Genomic DNA, 15,843 nt, shown 5'->3' on the forward strand with positions numbered 1-15,843 from the left:
AATGTCATAAGCACAGAGTTAAGGTTGCTTAGTGATAACTTCTGTCTTTCTACAACAAAAAGTGTACTTTAACTCAGATCTCTAAAACCCAAAAATATGTAGTATTTCAAAACACACACACAGGACAAGGAATTCATGCTGCTCCAATGGTAATCCCTTCAACTCCTACAGCTGGCATGAGTCATATGGTATGAATAATAAGTTTTTGAAATAAAGCAGCAGCATGGTTCACAGCTCATCTGCAGTACAGAGCAGAAGGTAAAGCAGGCCTCTCCATGTCTAGAGGCTACAGTGGAAAGTAAAGAGTCCAAAAGCTCCTTCTCCTTCACCACCTCCAGTGGACTATTTCAGTCCCTAAACTACCTATTTACACATATCTATTCAGAATTTCTTCCTTTAACATAGCTTCATACCCCTGTTTATGTTCCCTCAGCTTAGTCCAATATCCCTTTAAAGTACCCTTTGACCAAAAAAAACCTTCTATTTCCCTGCTCTTTTTCTTCAATGTTCTGATTCTCCAGTCCTTTGTTCTGTACCAATAATGTTGCCAAAAGCACATCATAAAAAGCCACTCAAAAGCCCTCTCTGAACTTAGGCAACTGTACTAGTTTATCATATTGCTCCACGTGCAGCAGCACTACTGCTTTCAAACATGCTCACAGACCTACAGAGGATATATATCAATTATTCCTGTAAAAAATTATATTTTCTTTCCAAATTAGTATGAAAAGACCTTCCAGGAGTCTCATAGCAACATCAGGCTCATAGCTTATTCCTGTACTTCTCTGAGGCTTGCCATACAGTGATAGATAGTCCTTAGTTTGCAGCACTTAAAGGAACAAGTTCAGGGAGAGGAGATAGAGAGAGAAATTCAGATCCTATACTGATGTGAGCCACTTAAAAAATATATATGCATATGACTGTAAAAACAAATTTTCAGTTTTCTGTGTTAAAAAGTTGCAAAAATACCACATTATATAGGAGATAAAAAGGAGACACTTTTTATATCTTTATCAGGAAAACTATGTGAACATCTGCTGAAAATGAATTAAACTGCTGCTGCAGGACTGAGTTAAATACTGTAAAACTGTATATGCTTGTACACATAAGCATGCCAGGATGGAAGGTTTTCCTTAAATAAATCAATATTTTTTCTAAGTGAGTTATTTCAAGCTTGTTACTAAAATGCACCTAAGCAATTAACTTCTGAAAAGACAGGTAGTGTCCAAGATATTTATAAAAATAAGAACAAGAAACCAACATCAACTAATGACATTTCTGAGGACAGAACACACAGACAATGTTAGTAGAGAGGAAACAACACATTACCTCAATTTCATTATTTCCCCCATCCTGCAAGCAGATATGCAATGCAAGTAACACACACTTTGCTCTGTTTATTTCCTTTCTCTCTCTCATTTTGCTGGGCCTCAGATTTTTGATTACTGATATTTATTAAAGGGATACTGGTCATCCACTATGCATATTATACGTTCAAGGTAAAGTAACAATAAAGGTTCCTTTGACAACAGTCTGGGACTATACACCAATAAAGCTGAGTTAGTGATCTTGGTGTTTTTACTCTTTTTCTAGTGCACTGCTTTTTAGCAATAATAAAACTTTTTCTAATATCTTACATGGACTATACTGTGGATTATTATTCTACTTTTGCAGAATAACGTAGAAGTCATGAAAAATCACTTGAAGAACAAGAGAATGCAAGAAAATCAGCCAACCAACAAAAAAACCCCAACAAACCCTGTAGTACAGAAGGAATCTAAAACAATTTAAAATATTTTCTGCACAAGTAAACCAGAATAGAATTTTGTGCTACCATAGATTTTTTTTTTTTTTTTTTGCAAATAATGGTGTGAAAATAGGGTAAAAATAGGGGTATCCTAATAATAAATTTTTATAATCAGAATATACTTTAGAAAAATAATTTTACAAATGGAATAGTTACAACAAATGCTAAACACTGTAGGTTCACACATGCACACATGTATATTGCACTTATCTTGTGATCCTCTTTTCATATTCAGGTGATAATTATCTGTCTTTCAGATGATTTTAATGTAGCCCAAAACTTGTTTGCTTTCTTTTCAAGCATGGTGTCATAGGTCTGCAATGTTTATTGTGAAGGAGAACTACAATATCACTGAGGTATTTATTTTATAGATTACTTGGAAGCTACTTAAATGGAATATTCTCAGATTTTCATCTAGGAATAAAAGGGACAAAATTACTCCCAATATGAAGGTATTACTGCTTTCCTTTAGACTCAACTTTCATTTTATAAAGCCTATTTTCACCTTCACAGTTCTTAATAATTCCAGCCTTATACTGTGGCAGATCTGCAGATTCCAGCAGTTCCACTGAAAGTCTCAGCATCAATATATTGCCAGCAAAGTTCTCTTGTCTTTGTTTTCTTGCTCAGATGATTTAAAATAATTCCAATACACAGGGCTGCCTTCAGTCACAAGAACATGTATCTGTTTTTGTTCAAATGCTCTTCTTTTCCTTCATGAGTACAGTGAATAATAACATGTGTCAAGGCAATCAGATTAATGTCTTTATTTCAGTTCTGTTCCCTCACTTACCAATCATCTCCCCCATTTCTGTTTTACATACTGCTGATCAGAATTTTAAAAAAAATTTATTTTACCACAGGAACTTTATTTAATTTAGAGTTTATAAAGCATCCCACCCCTATCCTTGAGCATGCTAAAAACCAATAGCAGTATTCAGTTTTTCTTTCAAACAAATCTGGAAAACCACTTTACCTCCTTCTTTAGTATCTAATGAATTCCCTTCATTTAAAGTCATATTAAACTTAGTGAATCAGGGAAAAATGTAACTACAATTTTGATACAGTTTGGGAGAAAAATGAAGCAGCTTTTCAAGTATTTTCACAGTTTCCCTCCCCAGTATAACTAAAAGCACAGAGGCTTCAGAAAAACAGATACTCACAAAACCATGAGATTGGATCTTTCTTTTCTGAAACAGCACTTTCTACCACGTTTTGTGTTATGGAATTCTCTGACTTCAGTGACATCCATTTTCTGATCAGTAAAAAAGCTGTGTCTTTCTTTTCCCTGATGTTACATTTGTGATCTCAAAACTACAAAGGCCTGGGGTAGTTCCAAACTCAGAACTTTTATAAATTAGAAGGAAGCAGGTAGCACCCTACCTGAAGACACCCCCTGGACTAACTTTGATCTCCACAGAATTACTTGGCAAAACACCAGAGAGGGAGATAGCAACTACTCCAACCAAGGTACATTTAAAAGCCTTGCTTGGAGATTCAATCCATAAAGTATTAAATCTGTGTACCTATAACCACAACAGAGATATGAGACAAGCCACTGGAACCACCATGTTATCAAAGTTTGCAGATTGCTTTTTGGTCTGCAAAACAGCTTTTAAAAAAGTGATCAGAAACCACTGAACCATTCTCTTTGACCTCTGTTATTCAATGCATCACCCTCTTAGAAATGATCCTGAAAAAACATTGTGCCCCAGCCAGATTTCTTGATAAAATCATACCTGGTGTTCTTTCTGCGCTTGTATCCATGCCCTGTAAGCTGTGAAAGAACAGAAGTGACAATACAGGCCTAACCACTTCTCTGCTTCCTATCACTACCTCACCTCTACTGACATTATTCCTGTCTTTCTGATCCCATCTATAATAAGGCATAGAAGATAATTAGGGGCCTTTTGACCTAACCTACCTGAATTACTACGTTATTACTATGTATTACTATGTTTACTCACTGCTCTTCTTCAGCTACTGACCCACATATATATTCAGCTTGCTTTAAGAAATAACTGTCTAATAATTTTTGATCCATGCATAGAAAATATCATTTAATGTATAGTGTGTCATTCAGCAGTTCACATCAATGTTATGGGACAGTGGAGTTTTTTCCCAGCTCCAATTAACAACAGAACTGTAGATAATTCATAATTCATATTTTGGGGTTTTTTTACACAAAATAATTCTTTAAAATGTATAGCATGGTTCTATGACTCCATGCAACATTTGTCTATTTATTTTATTTAAATAAAATAAATTTAGTTTATTGTCTAAAAGAGCAAAATATATAAAACTTCACACAGCTTTACTGATCATTAATACTATAAAAGGATTGCAAACATTAAAAGAATATTGTCTTCAGATTACAGCAACACAAATTATTATGGTTTAGACTATTTTACATTTTATGTAGAGATTCTGATTTATGGAAAATTACAGACATTTTCAAAAAACAGCTAGGATCTTCATCAGAATATCTGTCAACTGTATATTCAATGTCATCTGTATATTCAATTATCTGAAAATAATTTGTTGAAGGATGCATTTTCAATTAAATCACGTGCATTGCAATTTCCTCCTTCTTACCTCCCATATATTAGCTATGTAATACAGACACTTCAAACCCATATATTTCACAAATGTTTCTGAATTTTCTTCCTTCTGGTAAATTTGAGACATTTTAATTTATCTTATGATTAAAGCTTGCTATTCCTGTCACTTTTTATTAGAGAGATAGGCAATCACCAATCATATGAAATTTAACAAGGGCAAAGTGCTGAATTCTGCACCTGGGATGGGGCAAACCTGGATGTATGGACTGAAGAATAAGAGGCTGGAGAGCAGCACTGTGGAAAGGGATGAGAGGGTCCTGGTCGATGTGAAGGTGAATCTGAGCCAGCAGTGCCCTGGCAGCCAGGAGGGCCCCCTGTGTCCTGGGGGGCATCAGGCACAGCATGGCCAGCCAGGCAGGGGAGGGCATTGTCCTGCTCTGCTCTGGGCTGGGGCAGCCTCACCTCGAGTGCTGGGGGCAGTTCTGGTGCCACAATGTAAAAAGGACATTAAACTGTTAGAGAGTGTCCAAAGGAGGGCCATGGGGATGCTGAAGGACCTTGAGGGGAAGCTGTGTGAGGAGCAGCTGGGAGCACTTGGTCTGTTCAGCCTGGAGGAGACAGAGGGGAGCCCTCATTGCAGTCAACAATTTCCTTGTGAGGGGAAGAGGAGGGGCAGGCAGTGATCTCCCTCTCTGGTACCAGTGACAGGACTTGAGGAAATGACACTGAGTCAGGGGGGGTTTAGGTTGGATATCAGGAAAAGGGTCTTCACCCAGAGGGTGGCTGGGCGCTGGGACAGGCTCCCCAGGGAAGTGGTTGCAGCACCAAGCCTGACAGAGTTCAAGACACATTTGGACAATACTCTCAGGCACTGGCTGTGATCCTTGTGATGTCCTGCACAAGGCCAGAAGTTGGACTCAATAACCTTCCAACTCAGGATATTCTACAATTCTATGATTCTATAAATTATGCAAAATTTATTCTGAAGACTTTTACAAAACAATTATTAATTTCAGAAAAAGCCTTCAGCACTTGTTCATTTTGAGGGTCCACAAATTCGGTATAGTTTGTAAAATGCTCTGTCGGACTTCTGATAGATTTTTGTATCTGAAATGCATGTAGAAATTTCACAGTCTATATGAGAAGGATATTTCCTAAGGATGCCACTATAACTGATTAGGAAGACTGCTTAGGTCAAAACAATTTGTAGACCAAAATATCTAGCTGAATCTTGGCCTGTGGTATCAACCATATTTCAAATCAGATTGACACTAAATCAGAAATGAAGTGATCGGTCATGAGGGATAGACTGGTTTTGAATATAGTTATTGCAGCCAGTTACACAACAATATAAACCAGAATGAACTGCAAACTACAGCTTAGTAATGAAATGTTATTTTAAAATATCCGTGTATCTGTATCTACAGACATATTAAGCCCAGGACATACATAAGCCCAGGACAAACCTGTCTGCAGGGCACTCTTCCTTTTTATGGTCTGGTGAGGTGATTTATCTGTGTGCTGCACCACACACAAGCAGCCTTGAAAGCACCAAGTTTTCCAGCCTTCCAAGAAGAACAGAAAGAGAAGTGCTGAAGAGGGTACAGTGTGGTATAAACTGTGAGGAGCAGTGCTCAAGTGCTTGCTGTGTGAGAGAGACCACCTACAACACACGAATTCAATAGAAACAAAAAAACTCTTCTCACTGTTTTATCTTCATCTATTATTCAATCCTCCACTCTACTTCCAGATTTTCAGGAATTCCTGGTTCCAAGAGTTTTAGCCCCATGACCAGAGGTGCAGGTACAGCAATGAAAACAGTGGAAGTTAAAGTTCCAGAGCACTCACTGTCCTGACTGACTATGATGGCTTTGAGGGAGTGCACTTGGATTATCAAAGACAAGCTGAAGTTCAAGAAAGGGTCACCAAGAACCCACCTCAGGATATTTCAGCGTCCTTTCATTCCAAAGCATATTGTATGGGCCATCATAAATGTTACATTATTTGCAAATGATGGACAAGCTTAGTTGCCTCCATGATACAAATGAATTTGCTGTCTGTGTTAAGTTAGAAAAAATTACACCTAAACCACATTCTCATTTGAAGAAGTCTGGAATTATGAAAATTTTCTGTTCTGATGCCTATATCCAGTTTCAGGGAATAAGTTGTTACTAATTACTAAAGCTGCTGGCACTGTTTTTAGTTCTGAGCAGTCTGGATTATAAAGTGAATTAAAATTCCAAACTGAAAAAGAGCATTTTGTTTCAGTTTTACATAAGCTACATAAATGTAATTCAAGCAAAAATTACAAAAATTACAAAAAGGCACAGTTAAGACTTCTTCCATGGTTTTTCTACTTCATTATGAGCCAATGAACAGGACAGTAGAATAAAGAGTAGATTGGAGATAAAACTGTTTTCTCTAATAAAATCAAAGGCTATTCTACCTTATCTCTGAGAGTATCTTCCTTTTCTTCTATTCAGCTCAGGAGTATGTGGTGTTCAAAACCCCTGGTGCTATTTCCGCTTCCTTGCAACTAAAAATCTCACAATTCCATCAAGGTTTTCAGACAGACTCACAGGGGAAGGAGGATGGGTAATGAATGCTCATGGCCATTACAAATCTTGGAGGACTGCACTTTCCAAAACTATTTTTTTATACAACATATGTTCTGCACATGGCTGCAAGCATCAGTCCACAAAGTTACATGATCTTAAAAGCAGTTTCATTATTCTTGCAAATTCTGTAACTATTTCTGGCCTGACAATGAAATTTAGGAAGAACTCCCCCTCTTCCTCCTTATGTATATTCTCCATATTTTATTTTCCAATTATTTTTCTTAACAACATGGCCTAGACTGAACTCATAGTTGTGCTTTACTTTAAGATGTTCTAATTTTCAACTTTGATTTGTATAAAGTTTGCAAGGAAGCTGCTGGTAATTTTCATTCCAACCAGTTTCTGCTGAAAAAAAAAAAAAAAAAATTAGAACACCAACTAAGCTGGTTTCCTAAGTGCATTTCCAATCCTGCTTTGAATTTTGACTTGTTTTCTCAAGCAACACAGTTGTGCTCCTTGAAAGCACAAGACTTCTATTTTACACCAGTGTAAGATTTAGGAGCCACAGCTCCAAGCTAGAGTAAAAATACTTTTGTCCTTTCTCAGGGGTCTGACTCTGCACTGTCCAGCTGTTACCGTGCAATTTAACTCATTCCCCAGATTCAGCTATGAACTGAATTTTCAGCAGCTCCATAGGCAGACCGTTTACAGCTCTCAAAAAGGGTTCAACCTATTTTAAAACCTACCAGCTCAACTGTCTCCCACAACAACAAAAACAGATTTTCATTTCAGCGCCTGGTCATATAACTGAAGGTGGTTTGAGCTTGAGCTGATTCTAGCCTAAAACAAAATGGCTTTAAGCACTTACAAAATTCTGTTCGGTAGTTTTGTCTAACCACAAAACCCCTATTCACAGGTAATTCTGCTCCTTTGAAATCATTGCAAAAACCTGACGTTCTGGCTATATGCTGGGGTAGATTTAAAGATACAGCAGAAAAGCAGTCAAATGTTTCGGCCATCTTCTAAACAGAGGAAAGAAAGAACCAGGCTTTCACAGGTCAACCAGTTTATAGAATAACTGGGAAAAAAACATGGAGGAAATAATCCAAAACTATTTCTAATCATCTAGAAGGTAACAAAAGGAACCAACATTGATATGGCACTAACCAACAGACACACCAATCAAAATAAAACCCATCAAAGAATAACTGGGTTTATAGATGAGAGAATTCATAGCTATCAATGGTTTGTAGGGCCTTCTGCAGTACCTCACATGCTGTTCTCACAAAAATCATAAGGGAACATGGATGTAAATAAAACTACTAGAAAGCAACTTGATGGAAAATGTTAGCTTGGAATACTAGAGCAGTTCAGTGAAAAATATTAAGAATTATAAATTGGTTTTTTGTTCATGCTCTACATTCCCCTCCAGTGTTCACATTTTTAACTCCCTGGTCCCAAAGTTGTCATGAAAATATTCACTCAGGTTTTTATTCTAGCAGAATAACAAACAGCAAATAAAAGTGTACTGCTGAAAAACAGATTGCAGTACAGAGGTTCAGCAGACAAAATCAGACATTAATCAGTCTTGGCTTCTCTTACACATGAAGAACGTTCTGCATGTTACACCATGCAGTATTGCAAGTGCTGGGGAGGGGAGATGTGTATCAGGGGGGCCAAGAACCTTTGATACACCAGGAGCAGTTATCACAGCTGCATCCAATTCCTGGGGCATGTAATGCCAGTTAGTCACAGCACTTAACAAGGGAGCTCATAGTGACAATACAGTGGAGAAACAGTACTGCTGAATAAGTGGCATTGTTTCTTTTTTTACTTACTTTTCTTTTCTCCCACCTTATGATCGCTGCAGCATTCCTCTTTAATTTTAGAAGAATATCCCTACATAATCTCATTGCATGATCTTTGGATTGGCCACCATTAATCTGATGCAAAAAGTATTATTGATTCTGCTTGGTCTGTGAGAATTAGAAATGAGGTGGTACCTTCCTGTCTGGACATTTAAATCACATTAACTAATCAAGTCCACCTGAAGCTGAACTCTCTCAACCTTCAAGTGCTTAACAGTGCCATTGGTTCTGTCATGTATCACATGAAACCTTAGCAAGTTATTTCTAAATCCATATTGGACAGCAGATGAATTCTTTCCTTGCTTTAGCTCTGACCATGGCCTTCCCAAGTACCTTGTGCCCCATCACTACCCACTGAAGTCTGAAACATATGCTCAAAGGCAAGAGTGGTCCTCAATTGTCTTCTTTCCTCACTGTCTGCTTAGCAGGTAGCTTACCAGCCTTTTCTTTGATGGGACACCTACAAGGTCCACTTGTGCTCCTTTCCTTTTGAGCTCTGAACATGGCTAAAGGTGTCCTTTGCACAAGCAATGCTATTCCATTTGCTGTCCACATACCTGAAGTTAAAAAGTGCCAAAGTAGAGGACAGCTAATATTGCCTGATACAGGAGTGAGTGGTTATTTTTTCAGTGAGGCTGGGACAGTTTGGCAACATTTGGGAAATCATGTCTTTTGAATAGGTAAGAGCACATGAATTTCCACAGAACATTCAGCTGCTTGTGTGCAGAGATTCAGAACTACAAAACCTATACCCATCCATCCAGCAAAGGAGGTAAACATCACACTGTATCTACTGGCACTCAAGAATGCCTATTTCTAGGCATTTCTAGTGCCTTGCAGAAATCGAATCAAAGAGAGATTTCGTGGATCTGCAGCCACGCAGTTAAGAAAGGGTACTATGAAACTTCTTGGAGATCTCCTAGAGGGAAGTAACAGTAAAGCAGTCTAAGAAACATAAGTAGCCATTATAGAATAAAGGCCACAAAATTTCTGCTCCCACAGAGATGATCAAATACAACTTGTCTGGCAGACAGCAGTGAGGTGTATATTGTATTATGCTATCCTTATGGAAAAAATCTCTTAGTGCATTATGTACTGTTCCTGTTATTGGGAGATATGAGAACAGATCTAAGTGATGATTTGATTAAATGGAGAGGCATACAAGGTCTGATCACTGATATTTATTTCTCCTGATAATGGTGAATGTACTAACAGTGTGTTGGTTTTCTAACTCTTCAGGGTGACCGAGCAGCTGCAGCAGCTGCCTCTGGCCAGCTCTGTACACTCAGCATGATGCCACATGCTATGGAATACTCCTTTGGCCAGCTTGGGGCAACTGCCCCAGCTGTGCAGCCTCCCAGCTTCTTGTGCCCCTCCAGCCTCCTCGCTGGCAGGGCATGAGGAGCTGAGAAGTCCTTGACTTGCTATAAACACTATTTAACAACAACCTGAAATATCATGTAGTGGTATCAACATGATTCTCATATTAAATCCAAAACACAGCACCATACCAGCTACTAGGAAGAAAATTAACTCTATTCCAGCCAAAACCAGGACAGTTATGAAGTTTGTAAATTGGTTATTCACCTCAGTATAGTAAGCACAGTGCTTAATACAACTAATACAGGGAGAAAAAAAATAATAAGACACTTCAGAGGAATTAAAGGAAATGTTCAATAGTTGACTGACAAAATTTTCTAGCTCGAAGCAATGTAATTATCTTGTGATATAAAGAGAAAAGGAAAGAGAAAGTGAATATATAATTGAAACTGAATTTCTTACACTATTGAAAATGTATACAGAAAAATTAGAATCCACACTGCAGTTGATAGCAGTGTAATCATGAAGTTGCAGCCACATTACTGCTCTCAAAACAGCTACCATCTCCTATTCTCAGTAGAGATGAACCTAATTGTACCTTGTTAAGATCCTTATTTTCAAAATTACTATTTCCTCATGTATTTTCCATGTGACAGAAGTCAAGTTGTTCCTGAGATGATAATCTCCCCTAATGTTTCAGAAATTATGATGGACCAAATCACAAGGACAGAGGAAAGTCCCCACATGAGTAATAGCTGCCTTCAAAAAATAAAGACCAGAGAAGTTATCAAAAATGTAAGGCATTACATGCTTTTGATTTTCAAGAAAAAAAGTAACTTTCACCCTTAGAATTATTCTGATCCTTTGCAATGCAGCTAAATATGAGTTCCCTACCAGACACATCTGAGTCATGTTCTCTTATATTGCTTATTACTAGTTTAACTAGAATCTGTAATTTGAGTTATGCAGTTATCAGCACTATCACTTTTACAAGCAAGCACAGCAAGGAAATTGAGAAATTCAGATACATAAAAACAATAATAGCAGCAGTAACAATACACAAATTAGCATTTCATCGTTAACACATTTCAGAGTGAGAATTTTCAACCCACTGGACATAAAGAGCATCCAGACTCATCTCTGAAATAGTGCATGGAAAAAATGGGGGCAAAGGAAAGAAAAAACAATTGGGTAGCATTTAAGTTCTGGACAACATCTTGGCTCATTTTCCATGCACATGACTCAGCATTACCATAATTGCTTCTTAAAAAAAAAAATCATGCCCAGGTTTGTTTTGACTTTTCTCTAAACTGGAAAGAGTGTTTGTGGTAAGCATAATCTAATTGATGGTTATTAAATGATGAGACCATTCAGACAGATGTCTGATTCTCCATGGACATTTTTTCTCCAGGAGAAATAAGAAAGGCCTGCAGCCTAAGCTGTCTTTTCTGAATTTATGATGGCAGAAACATCCATCTGGATTAGTGTCATCTGCCATTTTAGCAAAATATTGGTGCCTGTAAGGCTTTCAGTGATAAATTATCTATGTGAAGGGATGATTCCATGTAGACCTACTGATTGTTTTTCTATTCAGATAATCTCAAATGAGGATTTTCTCCCAAAAGGCAATTATATTTAAGATCATCATCAAAACCATCCCCTAAAAATATAAAAGTACTAAATATTACTATGCTTCATACTCTACAGATTGTCTCTAGAAGTGGTAAAGTCTTCCAAAAAAAGCTAATCTAAAAGGAACTGACACGATAAGTATGTTTTTGTTGCAGCTGTGATACTTGGGCAGAACCACCAAAGCCATCTTGAGTCAGAATTGCTGAAGAGGAACTCAATAAAGTGGAGCAGTTTGCAACTAGCAATGGATTTGTCCACTGCAGAAGTGTATAAAAACTGAAACAACATAGCAAATATATTCAGCCTTCAGAAAAACATGACAAAGAAGAAAAGAAGAATAAGAGTTGTCAAATAACTTGCTCACTGATTCAACATCTGTTCTTAAACAGATGTTTAAAAAACATCTGTACAGACAAAATTCTTTTCCCATAAAGAAATGCTACCAACAGATCCACTGCAGTGGATACTGTCATGAACACCTCGTGGATGCATCAAGCTCCCAAGTGCAGCCTGGTGATCCAATGCACACTGAGGCTCTTGCCCAGACCAGCTGTGTGGCAGTGCATGTGCTATTTCTTACCCAATGCAAATGCAATAAAATGCCTTCATTAACATGAATAATATTTCATTAAAAGATGAAAGGGTCAGAGTGCATAACGTGGACGGTTGTGCGCTACTTTCCTTTTCCTAGCAGAGAAACATAAGTTACTCTAAGCAAGAAATAACAAATAAAATGCCTGTCCATTTCTGGTAATGCAGGAAAGACCATCAGCTGCTGTCTAGAAGTAATGTGAATATAAAACATAGGAGATTAGCACAAGCTCTTCCTGCTCTGTTTGACTAGTTGCTCTCCATTTCTACTAAGAGATAAAAGAACAAAGGATCTCATAACACAGGATTTTTGAAGGACTACAAGGAGAAAAAAAAAGAAAAAAGAGAAACAAAATCTATTAATTACAGATTTTCATCAGCCCTGGATTAGAGGCCCCATCTTCTTTGAAGGTTCTATTTCACTGAAAGCAATAAGTACTAGTGCTACAAATAAGAAGAAAGAATGTAAAACTGGGTTAAATTGACAATTACCATTTTCCAGCTAATACTTCTAACTACAGAACAGCTAATGTTCTTTTAATAATTTATCTCTTCACAGATTGTCTTCCCATAAGTACCCAGTTAAACAGAAGTGAGTAAATTAACTTAAGCTCTCTGCACCTCCTGTGAAAATGGCATGCTTAAGAACTTGTGCATAGGAATACAAACCTGAAACACAAACCAATGTTATGATTTTAAAGCTTCCTACCTTCCAAAAATTACATTTCTGAACCTTTTTTCATGTATCAAAATATCGAAAAAGTCTTCAAGACTAAGATAAATAATGCAACCATGTGAGTTGGTTACACTAAGGAGACTACTTCAACAGCAGGCATTTACACTTGAAAACTTACAATTTCCCATTATGAGATAGTCTATAATAAATTAATAAATTGCTCCAGCTCACTACACTAAACAGCAAATTGAAGAAGCCAGATATAATCTTATTTTATGTCTCCAGCAGTGGACACATCCTATGGAATTCATGGTACATACTGAGAATAAACAGAGATACTTTGTTTAGCTTTCAGACACATAAGTACAGGAATACAAGTTCCAATATATTGTTTTGACTTTATGTTGGTGTACCAGGATACATAAATTGAAAGAAATAGGTTTTTCATTTAAATTGATTTACATTGCTGGCTGACTTTCATTCTTACACTGAAAGGAAAAATAAATGTTATTTATGCCCACAAAAATGATACAGTAATGAGCTGAATTACTACAGGCATCAATCTTGTATACTTTCCTGTTTTGAGATTCAGATTACAAAAATAAAAATTCAATTTTTTTGAAATAAATCAAACCATGCCTTCTGATATGATTGCTATCATTATTGCTTATAAATAGCTATTTATATCTAGCAAAATAAAATCAATAGCCATGTACCTTCTTTATAAAAACAGTTTGGAACTTAAGATGAGACTGTTGGAAGTTGGAGGGAGGGAGGCAGGAAGGAAGGCAGGAAGGAAGGCAGGAAGGAAGGCAGGAAGGAAGGAAGGCAGGAAGGCAGGAAGGCAGGAAGGCAGGAAGGCAGGAAGGCAGGAAGGAAGGAAGGAAGGAAGGCAGGAAGGAAGGAAGGAAGGAAGGAAGGAAGGAAGGAAGGAAGGAAGGAAGGAAGGAAGGAAGGAAGGAAGGAAGGAAGGAAGGAAGGAATTTAATTAATGGCCTTTAACCTGCAGGCTGAAGGAAGTAAATGAGCAGTGCATAAGGACAGTCTCAAGATAAGTGGCCTGTGAATTTAATATTTGACAAATAAATCAGAGAAGATCACTGTTATTAATTCTTTGCATAATTATGCATGATAAGCTTGAGAATGCTGGAGTCACAGAAGTCTTAAAATGGAAAACATTTCTATGTGTAAACAATCAGCTACTACTCTTGGTAGTCATTCACCCCAAACTTGATAAAAAGCAGACAAGATCTTCAGTATAACCACAGTATTACCCATACTGACAATCTGAACAGTCATTTCTATATGAAAACACATTCAGTGATCTAGCCTAGCATCATTTCCCTTACCGGACTGAAAAAATCCTTCACTTGAATGTGGCACAGTTCTGCAGAATGTACATTTTTGTGTACATGCTTTATGTATTAAAGCCATCTGAAAATGCATCTTACCACTGCAGCTGGAACTTGAGGCATTTTTGCAGCTGGGGTTCCTGGACGTGGGTAGAATTGATTAATAAACAAACTTGGAAACCTGTACAGTTCTACAAGTTTCATCGTTTCTTGAAAATCTTCATCTGTCTCTCCTGGAAATCCACAAATGATGTCTGTAGCAATTGTTATTCCAGGCACTCTGTAAAGGAAGTAGAAAGAAACACTTAACTGAGGACATGTAGAAGTCTTGCACCTTAAAAGCTAGTGTACATAGACATATAACCCTCAACTTTATCTACAGAAATTGAGACCTACAAGGATCTTGGGGGAGAAAAAGATTTTAACCCCATTGTTAGGTAATGAGAAATGCATCTGGTGCTCATCTGAGAGCACAGTAATAGAAGATACTGCAGCAAATACTGGATTAGGATTGTGACAGAAGAGTGAAAACATCTGGATCAACTCTTCCTTCAATCAAAATTAGAGGTAATCAGCACACCTTGTTATTTCTTGAATTCTGATTGCTTAATCGATAAAATGCAAACCTTTTGAGACTCAGTCACTAGAAAATGTCAACTATTTAATATTTTATAAGGCTGCTATCAAAGTAGAACAGGATATCTGAAAGAGGGGACTGGCATGCCATATCACCTAGCAAATTTAACAAAATTGGCTTTAAAGCCAAAAATACATCTTTAGTCACAACTTAAAAATTGACTCAGTATTCTAAAACATCGGCCTATGCCTTGCTTTAAAAGGAAAACAAAATACTTAAGTTCACATGCACGGGCAGTGAGTTCTCTTGTTATTTAAGCAATGTCAACATTTCCTAACTGTTCCCCTTGGACTGAATATGCAGATCCCTCACACACACCAGGTTAAGGCAGCACAGCTGACAGACAACCCACAGACACAGAAGGTTGCACAGGAGAGGGTGAAGTTAGGGGGCTTCAGTTGAAATTGTGCCACTACCACCATCCTGGACATGGTGGGAACATGCCATGAACACTTTCCCCAGTAGATACTGGAGCAGCCATCAAGGCCTGCACCCAGACTGAGCTTTGTGTACAGTGGGAATAATGATAAGCATCTTCTGGAGAGAGGCAGAAACACATAGTGCTCCCTCTCGACACGGATGAGACTGCTTCCACAATGCAGAGTTCACCCCACACTGCCAGTAACAATGATAAACTGCAGAAAATATTGGAGAAAAGGAAGAATTCTATATAAATATTGGTGGTATCTAACTTGGAACTGGCCCTGTTTCAAGGAGGGGGAGTAGATGAGATGTCTTCCAGAGGTCCCTTCCAATCTAAATAATACTACAGCTCTTATATAGGGCACAGGCAAGGGAACAGAACAGCTGAAAGAGATTGTTTTAGGGGTGAATGGCATAA

General features: G+C 37.6%; 1 protein-coding gene across 2 annotated transcripts in view; it reads right to left on the minus strand.

The window, feature by feature from the left end:
• Positions 1 to 15,843, minus strand: part of CDKAL1 (CDKAL1 threonylcarbamoyladenosine tRNA methylthiotransferase) — a 378,544-nt gene that overhangs the window by 89,714 nt on the left and 272,987 nt on the right. For both annotated transcript variants that reach the window (XM_077180180.1, XM_054642274.2), the window contains exon 12: positions 14,465 to 14,645. In XM_077180180.1, the coding sequence (XP_077036295.1) occupies positions 14,465 to 14,645 (181 nt within the window). The remainder of the gene's footprint in view (positions 1 to 14,464; positions 14,646 to 15,843) is intronic.

Source organism: Agelaius phoeniceus, chromosome 1 (assembly GCF_051311805.1).
Source record: "Agelaius phoeniceus isolate bAgePho1 chromosome 1, bAgePho1.hap1, whole genome shotgun sequence".
Lineage (NCBI taxonomy): Eukaryota > Metazoa > Chordata > Aves > Passeriformes > Icteridae > Agelaius > Agelaius phoeniceus.